This window comes from Stegodyphus dumicola, chromosome 1 (assembly GCF_044657685.1).
Source record: "Stegodyphus dumicola isolate Sdum_Otavi_A_Nest chromosome 1, ASM4465768v1".
Classification (NCBI taxonomy): Eukaryota; Metazoa; Arthropoda; class Arachnida; order Araneae; family Eresidae; genus Stegodyphus; species Stegodyphus dumicola.
In genome coordinates, this window is record NC_140768.1 from 61,653,331 (window position 1) to 61,673,501 (window position 20,171).

Genomic DNA, 20,171 nt, shown 5'->3' on the forward strand with positions numbered 1-20,171 from the left:
ATTTCTCAATACATTTCTCACCAAAAATTACAAATTTAATATCTAGTCATAATTTGAGTCATAATATCGAAATATGGATAAAAAATGGTATGCTAATTCAGAAAATGTCCGATATTGTGTCAAAATACCTATGGTAGAAAAATGCTATATATAAATCTAATATATATCCTAAGTTGTGCTTTCCAGACATGGAAAACGCAAGTTAAATTTCGGCAATCGTTCCAGTAGAACGGGAAATATAGAGCTGTCCGATATATATATATATATATATATTTTATATATATATATATATATATTATATATATATATATATATATATATATATATATATATATATATATATATTGTGCAAGATGTACACTCCTTCAAACAGAGGATGGTTGTATAATCTAAAAAAACAGATAAGACAAAATGTTTAATTTTAGCAAATGCGGAAATGATAAACTAAAGTCAAATGTAATTTAGATCGAGTAAGGGATGCAAAAGCAAAAGTTTCCAAGAAACAGGTATAAACCAACGAAGAATAATATTAAATGAAAAGTAGAATTAATTTATCTCTTAGTACTCAAATGATTTTGTAATTGCATTCTGATGAATGCAATGAAAATTGGAAGTACACGAGTTAAGTTACATGAGAGTCGTTTGGTAAAATGGAAAATTAATAATACAATTATTTTTTAAATTATGATAATTTCTTTAAAATTATAAAAATGTATGTATTGAATATAAAATCAATGTTTAATTAAAATTAAAGTGAAATGGAGAACTGAAATTTATTTCCTAAGAAAACAAATTTTTATTCTTTTCTCAGTAATTATTTTCAAATCCAGAGAAGATACAATAAACATTCAGAACAGATGTTTACTGTATTAAAGCAAACGATTAAATGAATAACAAATTTTGTTCATAAGTGGATGATATTTTATCAGAAGTAAACTGAGATGCTTTAATAATAAATACTATCAATTACCATTCTGCAGGTTTGCTGAGATTTAAACACTAAAACATTGTAGACATATCGTGAATGGAGCCCAACACAATAGCTCCTATTTCTGAAGGAACGACAAGAAAAGATTTCAAATTGTAGCCTGATATTTCAAGACATATTTTCTAGTATTCATGTTATGTATTCAAACAGCCATAAAAATCCTATCGAGACAGCTCATTATCCGGAATTACCACTATTCAACAATCTTATAAACTTACTGAAGTAGTTAAGCTTATAAGGTATTTCTCCCGCCTTCTTAGCGTGCCTTCGTGGTGTAGTGGTCTGCATGCTGGGTGCGTATTCCAGAGGTCCGTGGTTCGATTCTCGGCGAATGCGTTGCTCATTTCCAAGAGTCCTGCTTCCAAAAAATAACCTAATGTCTCTACAAGCTGTACAATGAAAAACGCGAAAATTATGACATCCCCACATTTTTCAATGAACTCGTCTGGATGATGTCAAGGGCGCGTGATTAAGTGGCAATTGCATTTAACTGCTGCTGGAGAAGGTAAGGAATCATTCTTGCACCTACTTTTCTGAATGACGGAAAGGCTGGTGATCTAAGCGAACTTGATAGAGGGCAGATTGTAATAGCCTGAATTCTCAGAACGAGTATCTCCGAAACTGCACAGTTGGTAGATTGTTCAAAATCTGCCGTTGTTAGTATTTATGCAACGTGGATAAATGACACTGAAACCACAAGTCGAGGACTTTTTAAAATCGATGAAAGGCATTACACTGTTTTCAGAAAAAGGACCCCCAGATAATGTTGTTAATTAATATCTCTAATCCTGTTATAAGAATACTAACACAAACAATCAAATTTGAATTGAAAACAGTTTTAATTGCCACAATTCATTCTCAGATTCACAAAGTTTGTAAAACCAGGTTAGGTTTTTAATTTTCGAAAATATCGACACAATTTGCCTATTGTTGAATATTAATTAATTTGTGACACAGGATTCTCGTGAAATTCTATAAAGTATTGTGAAAGAATCGCACAAGCTGTTGTTTCGGCAACTAAAGAAGAAAACAAAGATTAATCGGATACAAGAGGGCTAGAAAAAATAAGTGACAGGAACATTGAAACGAAAATAAAAACTGCAGAAATGGAACAAAACATATGAGACTTTTTTTTTTTTGCTCTCAGTACTTAGTTCCTATATATCTCTCAAGACAGAAGGGACAGCTCCCCAACGGACTGATATGCCAATGAGATAAGCAATGACATCCAATGATATTATTTGTCAGATGTTTTGTTTTTCTGTTTCTTTACGAACGTGTTATTTTCTTATGCCTGTTTTAAAAGAATTTAATAAAGTTTATAAATCACTCTTTCCATATGTATGATAAACTTAGTTCTGATTGTCTCACTGACTAAGAATTTTAGCTCCTATTCTGGGATTTACTGAAATATTTTATTCCTGTTTTTTGATTTACTTCTGCAAAGTTATATTTCTTATTTATACAAATATGCAGAAATGTATCTCTGACTATTCTACCTTTGTATGCGTCTAAGCGCACATACACATTAGTTTTTCATACATTCAACTTTGCTTCTTTCTTCGGGCATACTCATGACATTTTTATTCTTTTTTCTTAAAATTGTTTATATAAATGTTTCTCTTTCATGCCTTATATTTACATTTTATCGATATGAGAAAACGATCTTAGTCTCTTATAGATATTAGGAATTTTATTTATCATTTCGCAAGACATGCATCTAACACGTATACTCTTTTGTCCAGTTTTTATTTAGAACTCATTTGCCATGTTTTAGAAAAATTGCTTTTTTATAGAAATACTTCTACATCCTTAACCACAGAAGTCTTTATGGATACAATAATTTATACTCAGATTTAAGCAAAGGGTTTGAGAACAAAATGGCTAAGACGTGGCAACTGATAGTTTAAGCTGACAACTATTCCAGATTAGTCCATTTGTAGTAGTTTTTAAAACAAAAATTAGTGAAATTGCCATCGAGTTATTGGTAAGTAAGGAGACATTTACATCTGAACTATGTTTAAAAGTCAACTGTACATTACAATACATGTTCAATATGGACAGGTCTATTTCAATATATAAATATATACTTAACAGCAACTCGCATATGATATTTCGGGCTTCGGAGTTACCTACTACCTTTAATGTATACTTAAGCAATTAGAGTGCTTCTTTTGTTTCCTGTTCCCTTGCATAGATTTCTGTATTTATTCTGCCTCGTAGATATGAATCCAGAGCATCAAATCAAGGAATAGTAGCTGTCAGGGACAGACTATGCCAGGGATCCCATCTCCTTATGCATATTACTGGAATACCATTATTTGAGTTATTGCATAAGTAGCAGTGTCGAATGGAGGCATCGTTTTGATTATGATTCTTGCTGCCAAAGACACATTATTCCAAATAATGAGTGAAATGTTTTGCAAGCAATACGGATAAAGAAGTCTTACTGTGTAAACCAGCAAAATTTTCAAGGGAGTCATTGAAGCATTATATAGATAAAAGTAGTTAAAAATACCCCAGGTAGGACAACTTTAAGGTAACATAAAAGAAATTTATTTTCTATTATGAAAACACACAGAACAAATAAAGAATTCAAAATAGTATGTCTAAAATAACAATTTTGAAATTTTGCAAATCTCCTGCTATTTACAGGGTCAAGCTTTCAAACAGGAGATTCAATGTTTCTAAAAATGATATATCCTAAAAATTGGTGAGAACGAATTCTATATTGAAAAAAATTAACAATGACCCTAAAAGTTTTTTTAATGAGAACACGCATAAAATGATGACACGATGATTTAAAAAAAGTGAAGCGAACAAATTACATGAAGAATTAAAAATCGGATGAAATATAAATACATAAAATAATAAAAATTAGATTTTTGAGCAAATAATTGCTTAAAATACGCAATCTTAATCAGGCGTTTGAATGATAAAAATGCCTTCAGAGTAAGTTTCACCTGGGGGAAAAGATAGCAAAAATTGTTTTCTTTATGAAGTTATTCGATATTTAACTTCCTGGCTCTTTAACAGAGCTCTTGCCTTGAAATCATACCGATATTCCAATGCAATTGAGCGTAAAGTGGTTTTGCAAATAGTTTTAGAATTATCAACAATTTAAAAATTTTTAAGTGGCAAGTTAGGCCTAACGAACCACCTTTTGTTTTCTTTTGAAACTCAGTGGAATAGTGAATTAAGTCAGTTTCTGCACCTTCAACATCCTTTGGCCGAGTGAGATCAAAAGTAAACTTTCAGTTCCGTGCACTGAAAAATCTGCCCTCTTTTCCTGCTGGCCGAATTATCTCTAATGAAATTCCAGAAAATAAGTTTAAATGAAGTGCAGCAAAAAGTGTGTACAGTTCAATAGGCAATACAAGGAAGTCATATAGTGTCCACATCAGATATTTTTATATTTAGCTATCATTGTCTTATTTAATTTATCAAAATTATCGACAGCGAAACTACGGCTTATTAAGTGGTGTGATAGGATTGTCGAGCGCTGTGGTAGGAATATTGAGCGCACAACCAATTTCATATACATTTCTTCTTTTGAATAAAAATATCTTAAACACTTACCAGATAGAAATATTATGTTACCAATTATTTTACTTCCTATTTATCTATTGATATTTTTTATCCAACAATAATGGGCATTTTTATCATATTTTATAAAAAGAAGCTTACATGTTTTTCTTACTTATTATCAGTTATTCATAATGAGTATATTTATTTTTCATAACCTTATACATTTACAGATATACTGTTTAAGTTCCCAAATTTTTAATATTATCTAGAGATACAAGAAATTTAGCTCCTTTAAAATTTAATTTATGTTCCAGTTTCACGTAGTTTGAAGCTTTTTTCGGATGATTCTTTGCAGGGTAAAGAACTGATAGAACAGACCACATATGATATTGTTTATTTATTATCATTAATTTTTATATTTATGGTTTTTTCTTTGCTCTTAATTATGTCTGGTAAATCGGTATAAGGAGATGTATAAAGAGAAACGCATTTTTAAATTTCAAGTTCTAAGGATTTAATTTTTGAAAGCGTCCATGTGATTGATCTTTTTGCCATAAATTCATCTGATTCGTTTACCAATGGAATCACTTGATCAGAACAATACTTTATTAGATGTCTTAAAGGAATGCTCTTTAAATCCGTCTCCATTTTTACACATACAAAATAATTGTAAATTGTCATTTACTTCTTTATCTTTCACATTATTTGGAAGTTTTTCAATCACAATATTTCTTTGATATTTAAAATACTCAAGAGGAAACAAAATGCAATTTTTTTTCTAATTCTCTATGTTTCTAATTATGATTTAAAAGCGGATTCAATTAGCTCCATTTTTTCATCAGTACGCAGCTTTCTTTATGAATCAAACTTCGTTGATGATTTTAATGATTTTTTATAATATGCTTCCCCCACTGATAACATTTAATTTGTGATTCGATAGGTTTCTTTGGTTTCGAAAATAATTTTTTGCTAAAGGGAGCTATTTCATTTACTTCTTTTCTTCGAATTTGATCAATTATATAATTAATCAAATCAGGTTTTCTAAGATTTAAATAATTATCAATATTATGTTCTCTACAATAAATAAAACATTTTTCATTTTTTAAATTATGTTCTATCTTTTTGTTGGAAATTTCCAGTTGCTTCTCAAAAGTCTCAAAATTTGTTGTAAATTTTGATACACTTCCTTTCCAGGAATTTTGTTAAGGCTCATACTGGTTGCTGCTCCTTTATTACATTTTGTAAAACCGATGTAAAGTCTGGATGAAGTATTTCGGAAGGGGTTCCAGATCCTAGAAATTTCTTAATACCGACACCTGCCGTTGTATCTGTTGCGCCTAGAGTTTTAGCTTTTGCAGCTGCTATTAAAGCAGGAATCAGAAAAGAAAGAAATCCTCCCTCTTTGTTCTGATGTAGTTGATCTTTGTTAAAAAATTATTCTTTCTCCATTTTGAATTTTTTATTTGAGATTATGTTAAAAGTATATTAAAATAAAGTGCCTCTTCGAGATTTTTAAAGTAACAGCTTTTTTATTTTCAATTTTCATGTTATCTCTTTGACGATCAGAAATATACACTCTCATTTTAAAGTAATGACTCATTTGTATGGAAAGGATTTCATTCTTTTCTTCACAAAATCATTATCCACTTTCCCATTTCTTAGCATGTTGCCAAGCAGCATGCTAAGAATGTGTGATCTTTTTTACGTTGAAAACTTTTGCAGACTTTTTAAAGTTAGTTCCTTCAAAGATCTAATTAATATAGCCTAAAACATATTAAAAAATTACTCTAAAAGTAAATAAAAAATAAGAAATTAGGATTATGATTTAAAAAAATTCATGGAAGTATAATCCATTGAAGTTGTAGGGTTTATATTTATTTTAACTAACATTTATTTTAAGTTTAAACTATCTTTCCAGTCAAGCCTTACTTTCCCCTGGAACTACTAATGCCAGAGTATGTAAATTTTAGTAGAACGCGCAAGGAGTCAAATTATCAGCGGAAGTATTCTGAGTTAAATAGAAAGGAAACGAGTTCGAGGTGTGCTGTTCGTACTTCACGAGCGCGGAGGTAGTTAGCCTGAAATTGAAGAACCCCGCGTTTCGGCCTGTGTGCTTGCCTAGGAGAATTGTTAATTGTTCAACGTAATATTCAAAGTTTGCTGAATTAGCAGCGGAATTGTAAAATGCGGTGAGGGTAGTTACTTTTAGAGAGCCTCGTAGTTAGAGTCTTTATTAGTTTCTTTTCAGGTTCTTATTTTTATTTTACCGCCGAGTCGGCGTAGTTTGTGAGCGTCAAGAGCTCGCAATTGTAACTTCTTAAGTTGAATAAAAAGGGACTTAAACCCTTAGCAAGACTGTCATTTTTCCAGTCAAATCTTGGTTGCGTGCAAGTTGGAGGCGCGCAAATCTACATTGGCGCCTGAACACTTATCGAACTGAAATGGCCGAAAATCGGATGGAAGCCGCTGGACAACACCAAGAAATGGCAAGCCAATTGGAAGGATTTGGATACCTGGTCCAGACTTTGAGAGCGTCAATCAAGCCAAACGTCAATTTCGACGGAAAAAATTCGGTGACGATATTTCTAAAAGGCCTAGAAAATCACTTTCAGCTCTACCCTGTGCCTGAAAGACAAAAAGTTGCCATCGCCACATCTGCACTAAAAGGACAGGCCGCGCTATGGTGGAAGAATATAGGCAAATTTTTATTAGGGGAATTTGGAAACCAGACATATACATTTGAAAATTTCAAAAAATCCTTAGTAAAAGCCTTCCCCATAGTGAAAGATCGAGCAAGGCTGGAAGCCGAACTATATAGTTTCTATCAACGGGATATAGAAGAGTTGACGGACTTTATTCTACGAAAAATTAAGTTGACGGATATGCTGTATGGGAAGAAACCGGATGCGGAGATTATTGAAATAATCTTACCAAGATTGTTACCCGCTGTTCAAGACTACTTCGAAATTAGAAACCCAAGCACATTGCAGGAGCTCTTCGAATTGGCAGTGAAGTTTCAAAATCGCAGAATAGCGGAAAAAGCTAGAGGGGCAACGTATTCTCAAAGTACCCGAAGGAAATCTTCAAATGAGGAAACCAGAAATGGAAATCGCTCTTATGGGGGAAAGAGCTATCAAGCTAACTCATCGAACCTCGAAGGTCAAGGCCCAAAAAGAAAATTCGAAAATAAACATCCGCGTACCCAGAACGCACAAATTGAAAGGAAAGCTTTAAACGAGTAGAGGGGCCTGTGAAAGGGAGGGTACAGACCCCGGAAGTTTTAAAAAAACCCTCAAAAAGACATTTAAATACGGTCATCGTAAAAAACTCACATCTACCAATTATACAAGTCCTGGTTGGCGATGTACCAGTAGAAGCCCTCATCGATACAGGAGCAGAAGGAAATTTTATGAGCGAAACATTCTTCAAAAAGAATTTTTATAGGGTACGATTATTTAAAACCAAAAATATGTTAATTATAGCTGCGCAAGGAAAAACCTGTCATTGCATCGGGAAATTATCATTAAACATACAGGTAAAAGAGGAAAGCCTCAACGTATTAATTTTTGTAGTGAAGAATCTGCAAAATCCTCTTATTTTAGGTATGGACGTTTTAGGGCCGCGAGGGCCAAGCTGAATTTTCAAGACAGTTCCGTGGTGCTGGAGATGGACCAGAGGGTGGTGGAACCTGTGGAGAAACCGCAAGTGGACCTTAGCCATCTGAATGACCATGAAAGTCAAGCCATCCAGCAAGTGGTGAGTAATTTTTCTAACTTGTTTTCAGAAAAGCCTGGTAGTTGCCAAATAGTTACGCATCAGATACAATTAAATGCCGAAAAACCTTGTAGGACTAAACCTTATCGCTATGACAAACAAAAAGACGTAATCATCGAAGAACATATTCAAGAGATGTTAAAGAATAAAATAATAACGCCCATAAATAGTGAGTACGCGAGTCCAGTCGTACTATGTAGGAAAAAGAACGAGTTTCCTCCTTCGGATAAAAGGGATTGGAGGTTTGCTATCGATTACAGAAAACTAAATAGTATTATTAAACTCCCAGTTTATCCTTTGCCGGTTATAGAGGAAATTATTAGACAGATCAAATCGACAAGATACATGTCTACTTTGGACTTAACGTCTGGCTACTATCAAATAGCTATGAGACCCGAAGACATACATAAAATCGCGTTTATAACAAAATCGGGCACTTATGCAGTTTTATGCATGCCCTCTGGGTTGTGTGGGGCCCCATCAACATTCCAGAGAGCTATGGACATTGTTCTAAAGCCTGTCCTAGAAAAATCAACTTTAATCTATCTAGATGATATAATTATAACGAGTAGTACGTTGGAACAACACATTAATGATCTAGAAGAAGTTTTTAAATTATTAAAAGAGGCCGGTCTTACAATTAACGCCTCAAAATGCAAGTTCGCAACTAAAGAACTTAAATATCTCGGTTATAAAATTTCGCAAAAGTGTATAGAAAAGCAAGATTCAAAAATAAAAGCCATCAAGAATTTCCCACCGCCCAACACCGCCAAGAAACTTTCTTCTTTCCTTGGGTTATGTTCTTACTATCGGACTTTCATAAAAGATTTCGCTAATATTGTTGAACCACTCTTAGTAATCAAAAGAAAGAGAGGTAAATTTACGTGGACAGCAGAAGCAAATACAGCATTTGAAAGATTAAAAGAAGCGCTCATCACTGCCCCTGTTTTAAAATTCCCGGAGGGGGACGAAAACCTGGAAATTGCCGCAGATGCGTCAGACTATGCGGTGGGTGCGATTCTTATGCAAAATAGCCATCCTCTGGCATTTTTTAGTATAACGTTGATACAGACACAAAGGAATTATACAGTTACAGAGAGATAAACATTAGCCGTATTAATGGCTGTACACAAATTTCGAGTTTATTTCGGCAAAGCGCCAGTAACAGTCTTTTCGGATAATGCGGCTGTTGGTAGACTTTACTCGGGGAAAAACCTAACGCCCAGGTTAATAAGATGGGCTTTAAAACTTCAAGAATATAATCTCAGAATAAAATATAAACCGGGTAAGGAAAACAATGTAGCTGACTCACTTTCTCGTATAAAACTGGACGATGAAGGAAATGAACTTAAATGCGCTGTGTTGACTTCAAAAATTTTAGATTCTAGAGATACGATTATCACTGAACTGAAAGCTGATCCTGAATTTAGAAATATCTATGCATATTTGAAAGACCCCGAAAGCTTTGAGCACACAGATATCGATGCGATAAGAAATAGAGCAGAAAACTATGAAATAATAGATAATTTATTATTTTATACGAAAACAACAAACGAAAATCTCGAGTACAAACCAGTCATCCCAACCTTGCTTCGATTAAGCATTTTGAAGGAATTACACGACGCGAAAACAGCGGGTCATTTAGGGGTCAGAAAGACTTTAAAAAGGGTACGCGAGGCGGTATATTTCCCGCAATTATACAAAATAGTAACTGCGTATCTCAGGTCCTGCAATCAATGTCAGTTAATAAATGATATTAATTACAGCCCGGCCGGGTACTTAAATAGCATTCACGTTACATTTCCGAATGTAATTTTAGGCATAGATCTTCTTGGTCCCTTCCCCCAGAGCGAGTTAAATAAAAATCGTTTTCTTTTAGTAATAGTAGATCATTTTTCAAAATGGACAGAAATTGTTCCACTTAAACGCGCGTCAGCCAAAACAGTCGCAAATGCATTCTTACACAGATACATTTTAAAATACGGTGCACCGATAAAAGTCATTAGCGATAACGGAAAACAATTCATTAGTCAAATATTTGAAAACATATGCAATGGACTTGGCATACGCCATATCGAAATGGTTCCGTATAGACCACAGGCAAACATAGCAGAAAGAGTGAATAAAAACATAGTAAAAATAATTCGCAGTTACGTGAGCACACATCACAAGCGCTGGGATAGCTACATAAATGAATTAGCTTATGCTTTAAGAACGGCAAATCACGATACTACGGGAAAAACCCCAGCAGAATTATTTTTAGGCCAAGAGTTAATTACGCCTTTAGATAAATTATTCTTTGTGCAACAAAGAGAGCAAGAATTTAAACAGAAAGATGTGCAAAAACTTATTGATCAGGAGCTTAAAAGCTCGGATACGGCAAGAAATAAGCAAAAAGCGTATTACGATAGAAAACGCCGTGAAGCAGATTTTTAAAGTTGGGGATAAAGTATTGAAGCGGAAATTTTCTTTATCAAGTGCCCCAGACAATTTTACTGCAAAGCTAGCTCCAAAATGTGAAGGCCCCTATGTAGTTCAGGAAATCAAAGGAGTCGTATTGTATCTTAGGAACGAGAGAGGGGAGATCTGTAAAGCAAGTCCCGACCAGGTGAAAAAATACTATAATCCAAATGATTTTGAAATCCTTAAAAGTTTCTTGCAGGTCTCAAGTCTAAATGAAGTAGAAGGTCCAGAAATAACAACTGTTCCACCACCCAAGAAACAGAGAACTGAAGAGAGACCTAGCCCTTCTACAACCCGGACGACGATACCAAAAAGAAAAAATGAGAACTTTCAAACTCCAGCATTTAAGAAAAACAAGAATGCAGATGCACCGCGTAAAGAAACTGTGGTAAAGAGGAAAACACCACCTACAACGTATCGGAGAAATTATACATCAAGGAGAACGCTCCCAGGGCCAGAGAGCCAGGTGCAAGCAAGGCCGCCGTTCCGGAAACTGAAACGGCAGCAGGAGGAACGAAAATACCAGGAACAACAGAAGAAATTCAAGGACTCCAGACCGGAGGACGTCAAGAACAGCCGTCCAATGGAAAAACAGAAACGACAACAACCCGACGATTACTCCGCCAAGAGGCCAGCATGCAGAGGATGCAAAAGAAAAACTAATGTGGACGACACTCGGAGGTCAGTAAGGAGAAGATTGACGTCCATGAAACCTATAACATGGGAACAATTTTGCCAGAAAAGAATGACGGAGTTTCAATCATTGAAAACTCAAAGATAAGTTAAAATCTTCTATAAATTTTTTTCTTTTGTTCCGAAATGTTATGCATAAGTACGAAGTTCTATGTTTTGACGAAAGTCAATATGTCTCGGTTGAGACTTAGTTTTGTTTTACTTTATTTAGCTAAAGCAAAAGTATTATTTTCTTTAAGTATAAAATCTAAGAAAAAGCATTTTCTGTTGGTCGAAAGACTAATTCTGTTATGTTAAAGCCAAAAATTGGCCGAAGATAAAAATAACTTCGTATTCTTGTATTAATAAGAATTTTAGTTTCAGTGCCGCCAGTTTGGCGAAGAATGAGTAAAGTAAAAATTTATTTTCTCTTATTCATTTTATGGTAAATTGTAAAAATCATATGTATTAGAATTTTGTAAATGTACGTAAATACTTGAATGTTATGTAAAAGTAGAATTTAGTCTAGAAGCATAAAATTTTCGATGCTAAAAGTAAAATGCTCAAAAGCAATGAATTCAAAATTTAAGTATTAAACTGTAGATAAAGTCATGCTTTAGAGCGAAAGCCTGCATGTTTAAAGATGAATGAGGAAGTTAGAATGAATGTGTTTTGTAGGGTTCTCCACCTACACTTGAATTTTTAAGAATGTTAAAGTAGCTCATCGAGTTGTAGAATGTCGAGTAAGGTGTGTCTATTTGGTTGTGGAATTCTAACAAATCATGGTGGTTGGGGGAAGTGTTGTAAGACTAAAACACGAATATTCCCGTTTGCCACCACACACGGTGGAGAGCCAGGGTAAAGTTAAATTAATGCTTGAAAAATTGAATGAATGTGAATTAAGCAATAACTAAGGAAAACGAATCGTTTAAAAACAAAACTTTATTCAGTGTCAAGAAAGTGTAAATTATAATGTATTTAGAAAGATACTGATACTTATTCCTTCCAGATGCTGGAAGGAAAAGAACAAGATTGATTGATGAAGTCCAGGAAAAGTTGCTGTAAGAAGAGAGATTTATAAGTATCAACAGAAATTTAGTATACAATTTGTTACATATTTTTTTTTTGTTTTTTTGTGTTTTGAGGCTCTTGAGAGTTAGTTCAGAATTATAGAAATTTACAACAGGTCGTTTGTAGGACCTGCTTCCAAGTTTTCCAAATTCTGGCAGCGGCAAATGTAGGGTTTATATTTACTTTAACTAACATTTATTTTAAGTTTAAACTATCTTTCCTGTCAAGCCTTACTTTCCCCTGGAACTGCCAATGCCAGAGTATGTAAATTTTAGTAGAACGCGCAAGGACTCAAATTATCAGCGGAAGTATTCTGAGTTAAATAGAAAGGAAACGAGTTCGAGGTGTGCTGTTCGTACTTCACGAGCGCGGAGGTAGTTAGCCTGAAATTGAAGAACCCCGCGTTTCGGCCTGTGTGCTTGCCTAGGAGAATTGTTAATTGTTCAACGTAATATTCAAAGTTTGCTGAATTAGCAGCGGAATTGTAAAATGCGGTGAGGGTAGTTACTTTTAGAGAGCCTCGTAGTTAGAGTCTTGTTATTAGTTTCTTTTCAGGTTCTTATTTTTATTTTACCGCCGAGTCGGCGTAGTTTGTGAGCGTCAAGAGCTCGCAATTGTAACTACTTAAGTTGAATAAAAAGGGACTTAAACCCGTAGCAAGACTCTGTCATTTTTCCAGTCACCTCTTGGTTGCGTGCAAGTTGGAGGCGCGCAACTCTACAAAGTATTGAAATAAAAATTTCATAACCTAAAAGTAAAAATAATATATACTTAGAGACTCGTTTAAAGTGGGCATCTTCCACATTATAAAGTAATTAATTATCTGGAAATCTCTTCACATTTGTATAAAATTAAACCTAACGTAAGTGAAAGAGTATTGAGAGTTAACTAATTGAGGACAACTCTTAGGCATTCGCTGAACAGTCAAGGGGAACGTGAAAAAGGTTACATTACTTAATCACAGAGTCCCTGTGGAGACTATTATGATTAAACGTCACGAAGGCCTGATTTACAACGAACAAAAGACACTGAAATACCACGTTAACACGATGCTTTAATTAGCTTCAGTTAACATAAAAACGCTATATAAAGTGTAGTACATATAATTTAACTCTAGGAAAAGTTCTCTAGTTTAAACATATTTAGAAAAGTACTTATTTAAAAATGTTTGCTTATTTATTTTTTTAATATTTTCATTCATCAGGTACGAAACTTTAAGAAGTGCTTTCCAGTTAATGCATTTAATTCAGAGGCAAAATGTATAATAAAAGGAATGCCCTAGAAGCTTTAAATATGTTGTTAATTGGAGACTAATATGTTACGTTAATTAAATGCTTCGAAATGAAATCCATTTCCATTTATCTAACAAAACATATGTTACAAAATATATTTAAATTATGCAGACTTTTTGTGCAATGGCCTATTTCATAATGGCTTATTTCAATCTCTTAAAGTATTTATAGCGTAGGTATAAAATCATTTTACGATTAGCATGGTTGCAATTTTAAAGTCCCAACTAAACTACTCATAATAACCGTAGAAGTCTGCAGGATAAAATTTGTCTCGTCACCTAGAATTATCATAATTAAGATAAAATTTAGAATAAAACTCTTTATTAGCATGCCGAAACTGAAACAAATTCAAGTTCTACGGAGCAGGAATTAATTTAATAATTTTATAAAAAATATAAACAGTTATGTTAAGTATATAGCTGAACTCTTTATAAACAAAAGAAACATCTGTATGTTTGGAATAACCACGTAAATAGAACAGCGAAACAAATATGTGATTGTTCGAATTCGAAACATTTTAGATGCAAATCTGATAAAAATTAAGCAAGCGTGTAAAAAATTAAGTGAAAGACTTCAAAGTAATTTCTGACTTTAATCTGAACTATAGGTAATCCTTTAACTATCGAGTTCTCTGTTGTTTAAAATTTTATTATTTATGTAATGAATAATAATTTTAGCACAAAGTATTTTGCAGGAATATTTTATTACGTTTTATAACAGGGAAAATACTATTTTGTTAATTTTAGTTATTAGTTGAATGCATACAGTACAACATAAATGATGGTCACAATTCAAAAAATGACAAAAGTAAAATTTTTGGAACACAGTGTACGATAGAGTGTGTAAAAAGAATGCGGAAACCCAGTAAATACGACGAAAGTGTAGAACGGAAAGTTATTTGAATCATAGATATTTACAAGAATAATGTCTGATATTTACAATTCAAAATGATTCAAATGAGAATGATTCAAAAAAATGAACACCAAAACAATACTCGCTTCACAACGACAATTAAGTATTTGGCGTTTCTTTAGAAGACACCAAACGTGTCACTCACTGGTGCATCAGTGATTCCCAATTCTGATGACAAGGCCTCCGGAACAGTCAAAAAGTACACGTTTTGCAAACGAGATCCATCGTCGTTCATATGAATGTAATCTAGTTCCATTAATTTAAATAATTATTATAAATACCAAACATTATTTCTAGTAAATACCTATGATTGGCACTGTTTTGTAAGAAATCATAAACTCAGATTGGTTGCTTGAACTATAGATTTTGATAAATATCGAAACTTCCTCTCTTGATTACTCGAGAATATATTTCAAAAATCTGTAGAAAACTTTGCTTTTTTGCTTAAAAAAGCATTCCGAATGTTTATGAAGACATCTACTCGGAAAAAGAGTAGAATATTATTTACAAGCAAAAAAGACGTATGAAGATTTATAAAATGCTTTTCTAACGATCCTTTAACAACATTTTTTTTTTTTTTTTTTTTTGCATTTGGAACTAATTTGTTTTACATTTATTTTAAATGAAAGACCTGCTTAATATGCCATTCCTTTTTCTCAGTACGTAAAATCAACTGAGCCTTTTATATGTTTACACAAAATGATGTGAATTACATTTGAAATAAGAGAAATGTTCGGAACAAATAAGTCCTGTATTTTTCAATCCAGACATTTTTTTATACAAAAATAAAAATTGCGTTTGCGTTAGAGCCTTTTTCATGCTCATTGCACCAAACAACCCGAAACTTCTTCCTGATAGCTTAATCCAAACCTTAACATTATTGAGCAAGAGATATAAAAAATTCTTTTCGAAGCTACTCATTGAATAACTCGTTTCTTTTATTCCTGAAAGTACTATGTAGCGTGAAAACGTCCTATGGTATAGAATCTCACGGTCGGTTGCCACTACAAGAAATAAAAATTGAACTAAAAAGAATTTTTCTACGTACCGTGATGATGAGAGGTGCGTAGAGGAAGAGTGCTTGTCAGCAGAGATGGATGACTTCCTCCCAGATTCATCAGAAGTCTCCTGAAGAAGAAACAAAGAAGAATTTATTTTATTTTAGTTTTTGTTTCATTCAAGAATGAAAAAAAGGAGTGACAGCGTAGAACAAGCTTCTTAAAAGCTGTTCCAAATAGTGTGTACATTAAAATACGTGTTAGGTGCTTGATAAATATTTATATTCTCGGAGTAATCGTGTACCATTTATTTTTAGTAGAAAGGTTTTTCAGTCTGGTTAAAGAGCAAATCCTTCCCTTTCGGCTGCTTTTTTGTCTAGATAAGTTCTACATTTTTTAAAAATATTTTAAAGCTAAGCTGTTCTTTTCTTAAATTGCGCAAATTTGCTTTCAAATAGTAATAGAATAAAAACTGATTTATTCTTGACGTAACAGTGAAAGCAAAAAGAAGGCTATCTTTTTATAACAATAAAATTATTTTAATCTATTTTTTACAAATTTTTTACAGCTTTGTAACATATTTTTGCAATTTATCTCTTGTTTGTTTTTCTATTTATAAATTTTTTGTTTAAATGAAATATTTTTATCTTAACTCTGTATTTGAGAAATTCTATCTGAATAACGGAGAAGAGCGAGAAAATACCATTCAATTTTATGAGATATCTTCCAACGGAAATTAAGTCTTGAATATCTCAAAATAAATATCTACGAGGTTTTATTCAAAATACAATAAAATTATTGTATTTTGTTTTCTAGTATACTGTCAACATATCATTCAGATTTTAACTGAAGAGTAAAAAATATCTGATTTTAATACTGTATACCGATTGACTGTATACAAATTCTACATATTTATTCTTCTTTTTAATACATTGGAACTCAATTATTCATTTTAATAATGAAATAGCAGTTGTAAACCAAATAATACACAGAAAAAATCAATTAGTTAATAGATAGACTCAGAAATGCAACGTATGTCGTTTTCATTTGATGAACATCATGTAATTAACAGGATAATCAAAAGTAATATTTTCATATTTAGGTTAAAATGGATTGATAGATTAGATAAAATAGGTTAGTTGTTTGACTTCCAAATTAACACATTAAACACATATTAAACATTTTTAATTTTCATTTTGATATATATTGAACAATTTTAATCCAGAAAAATTTGAAATTCTTACAGTATTACAAATTAAATTCAATGTTATCATTTAACAGCGATATTTAGCATTAATTTGTTTTACGAATAGCGTCTAATTTACGTTGCCTGCATGGATTTAAAATTTTATTTTTGTAGTTAAAATATGATACAATTGAAAGCGTATAAAGAAGATAAACTGATTTTTAATTTATCCGAGTTAAAATAATGCACCGAATAACGATTATTGGGGGATTTAAGGCAACAAGAATCAGCGCAATATTCATAAATTTGTAGAAATAATCTCGAAGGTTTAAATATAGAGCTATCAAAATTAGTGATGCAAATTTCTGAACATTGCGCTGATTCTTCTTTCCAACTCCTTTAATAATTCAACTGCTAAGCGACTAGAATATTTTTTGTGGTATCCATAAGAACTTATATATACGTGCATATTAAAATACGTCAAAGAAATTAAGGAAATATATCAAAAGGAAACAAATCCAGGTATGAAATACCAGGAGAGTTTTTACATTAAAATCAAAAAAAATAATTTGTTCTCATAGTAGTTTTGGGAAATTTGTGCTTTCTTAGCGAAAACTCTGGCCGCTCAGAGGGTTCAAAGAGAAAAAACACTTGGACGTGCATAGGAGCAAATAGCAGTAATTGAATTAATACTAACATAAAAGACATAAACCATATCATTGCAGATTAAATTGAACAGCGACAAGTTTGCGACTATATGGTTGTATAAATTTAAATTACGTCATAGAACATCATTTCATATCACAAACGGAACATCCCATGATTTTTCAGTCGAATTATGTGAAGATTCAGGAATTTATCCAGTGACGTTATAAGGTATTACTCCCGCCTTCTTAGTGTGCCTTTGAGTGTAGTGGTCTGCACGTTCTGTGCCTATTCGAGATGTTCGTGGTTCGATTCCTGGCGAGGGCATTGCTCATTTTTTATTTCCTCTGCTTCCAAAAAAATACCTAATGTCTCTACAGTGGCTCCCGAACTAAAAGGTGGTGAATGACGATTCTTCACCACCAGGATTTGGCGACTGGGTCCCCTAATTCCCAATCGCCCTTTGAAAGCGGGGAGAATATATGGTATTTCTCCCGCCTTTTTAGTGTGCATTCGCTGTGTAGTGGTGTGCGAGCTCGATGCGTATTCGAGAAGTCCGCGGTTCGATTCACGGCGAGGGCATTGCTCATTTTTCAAGTCTCCTGCTTCCAAAAAATCCTAATGTTTCTAAAACGTATATAGAAATCATCTAAAGACGTTTTCTCTCTTCATGAAACTAGTCTTTCCTTTCATCTCATGCCTTCAAAATGCTTAGCCACTAAAGACTGACAAAGGCTCTGACCAAATACTGATGAAATGGATTGAATTGAATTATTAAATTACGGCAAAGAAGGGCTATCTGCATAATTCTAGATTCATTTTCATTTCAATAGTGCTATTTCATAAAGAGTCCGATTTTGTGTCAAAATACCTATATTATAATAGTGCTATATATAAATCTAATATATAGCCTAAGTAGTGTATACATTTTTTTTTTCAAATTTGCATCGATGTTATTCCATACATTAGATCAAAAGCAAAATTTAATGCATACTTAAAACGCAATATACCGATTCATTGATAAAACAGTTGACTTTAGCTGCTACCAGAATGAGTATTTTAATCAAAATTGTCTAACATAATTCTGTGTGATTTTTAAACATCTTAAAATTTTCAGTAAATGATGGGAATTGAAATGCAAGCTCTAGTTTTATATTAAATGACAGAAAGATTGTAAAGTCTTATTTGTAAATCAGTTTTTTGCGTCAATAATAATAGCACATCCTTAAAAAGGGTTAATGTAATTTATTTGAAATATCCATCTTGAATCTATCGATCGCTGCAAATGCTAAATATTTTAAGGCTATATTAAAGAAATGTTAATGCTTTCCAACTGGATTATTTTCTTTTATATCACCACTTTATTTTAAAAATTATCTTATCAAAATAAAATATCACTGTCAAACCTAAGAAAGTTGAAAATAAATAATCCATAACAACAGAAAACATAATAAAAGTTTCTAAACGGCAAAAAACAGTTTTAGCTGTTACACACAGAAATAGATTTCGGAATAATACATTTCACAGAATTAAAACTTTTACATATTTATAAAAAATAATTAGCAGTTTTAAAGCTCTTTATACAATTTTTAAATTAGAAAAATAATTACAATTTTTTTTTACTCTGAAGGAGTATGACAGCATAAATATAGATGCTGAAAAAAATAAAGAAAATTTCAAAATTAAAAAAGATAAAAGATCTTAGTTGTTCCTCTCTGACTGACACGAATTTAAAAGAATTTCTGCAGTCATCATATATAAAAATGTGTCGTTAACGCGATCGAAACTGTCAAAGTTTAAATTATGATCACTGCTTTTATTAATTATGCATTCTTTTTATGATCGAAGATGTCAGACTTTTAATTATGAGAGTTCTCTTCCTTTCATTTTGAGAAGTGTTAAAAATCATTTAACTGCGTGTCTTTCTTCCATGGTTGGCAGGTTTCATTTTTGCTACTGTCAAAATTTATATGTCTTGTTGGCAGTTAGAAAAAATAATTTGTGGTAAAGGATTCTCTTTCTATGTCTATGTATATACATATATGTGTGTGTGTATAGAGAGTGTAACAGTATGTGTGTATACAGAGCATAACAGGAAAGAAGATCACAACTTTAAGTGGTGATACAACATGGCAAAACAAACAGTTATCTCATATAATGCATAGTGAAATGTGAAATATGAGTATAGAAACACAGTAAGTACAAAGAACATGGAAAACGAGAAGTCATTTTAATCACACATAGTTACAAGAAATAATATTTCATAATCAAAATTATTTTTTTAAATGAACGTCTAGCAATTGTAAGATTTGCTTCACAATGGCAACGTATATCGTTTGCGAGATGCAGATTAACTCTTCGCAAGCTCAGAACATTTCCCAAAATTAGAGTCACAGTAGAATGACTTGCCATGTTGAGCATTTTCAAAAGTCCATCTCTTTGTCATCTTTATGGGGCATTTATTGCAGTTACGTTATTAGTTTGAACAGTTACTGAAAATATAAAGCATTGTTGTTTGTAAATACCCGTAAAAATTACTTTTTATTCTCCATGTTTTTTGTACTTTCTGTGTTTCCGTGATCACATTTCACATTCCACCACACAATATGAAAAGAAAGTGTTACATTTTCCCCGGTCTTTGA

At 32.5% G+C, this 20,171-nt stretch overlaps 1 protein-coding gene across 1 annotated transcript in view; it reads right to left on the reverse strand.

Moving 5' to 3' along the window:
- LOC118191029 (SAM and SH3 domain-containing protein 1-like) overlaps positions 1-20,171 on the reverse strand; it is an 810,623-nt gene that overhangs the window by 348,468 nt on the left and 441,984 nt on the right. Inside the window, exon 2 of the mRNA XM_085815408.1 lies at positions 15,749-15,828. Within this exon, the coding sequence (XP_085671534.1) occupies positions 15,749-15,828 (80 nt within the window). The remainder of the gene's footprint in view (positions 1-15,748; positions 15,829-20,171) is intronic.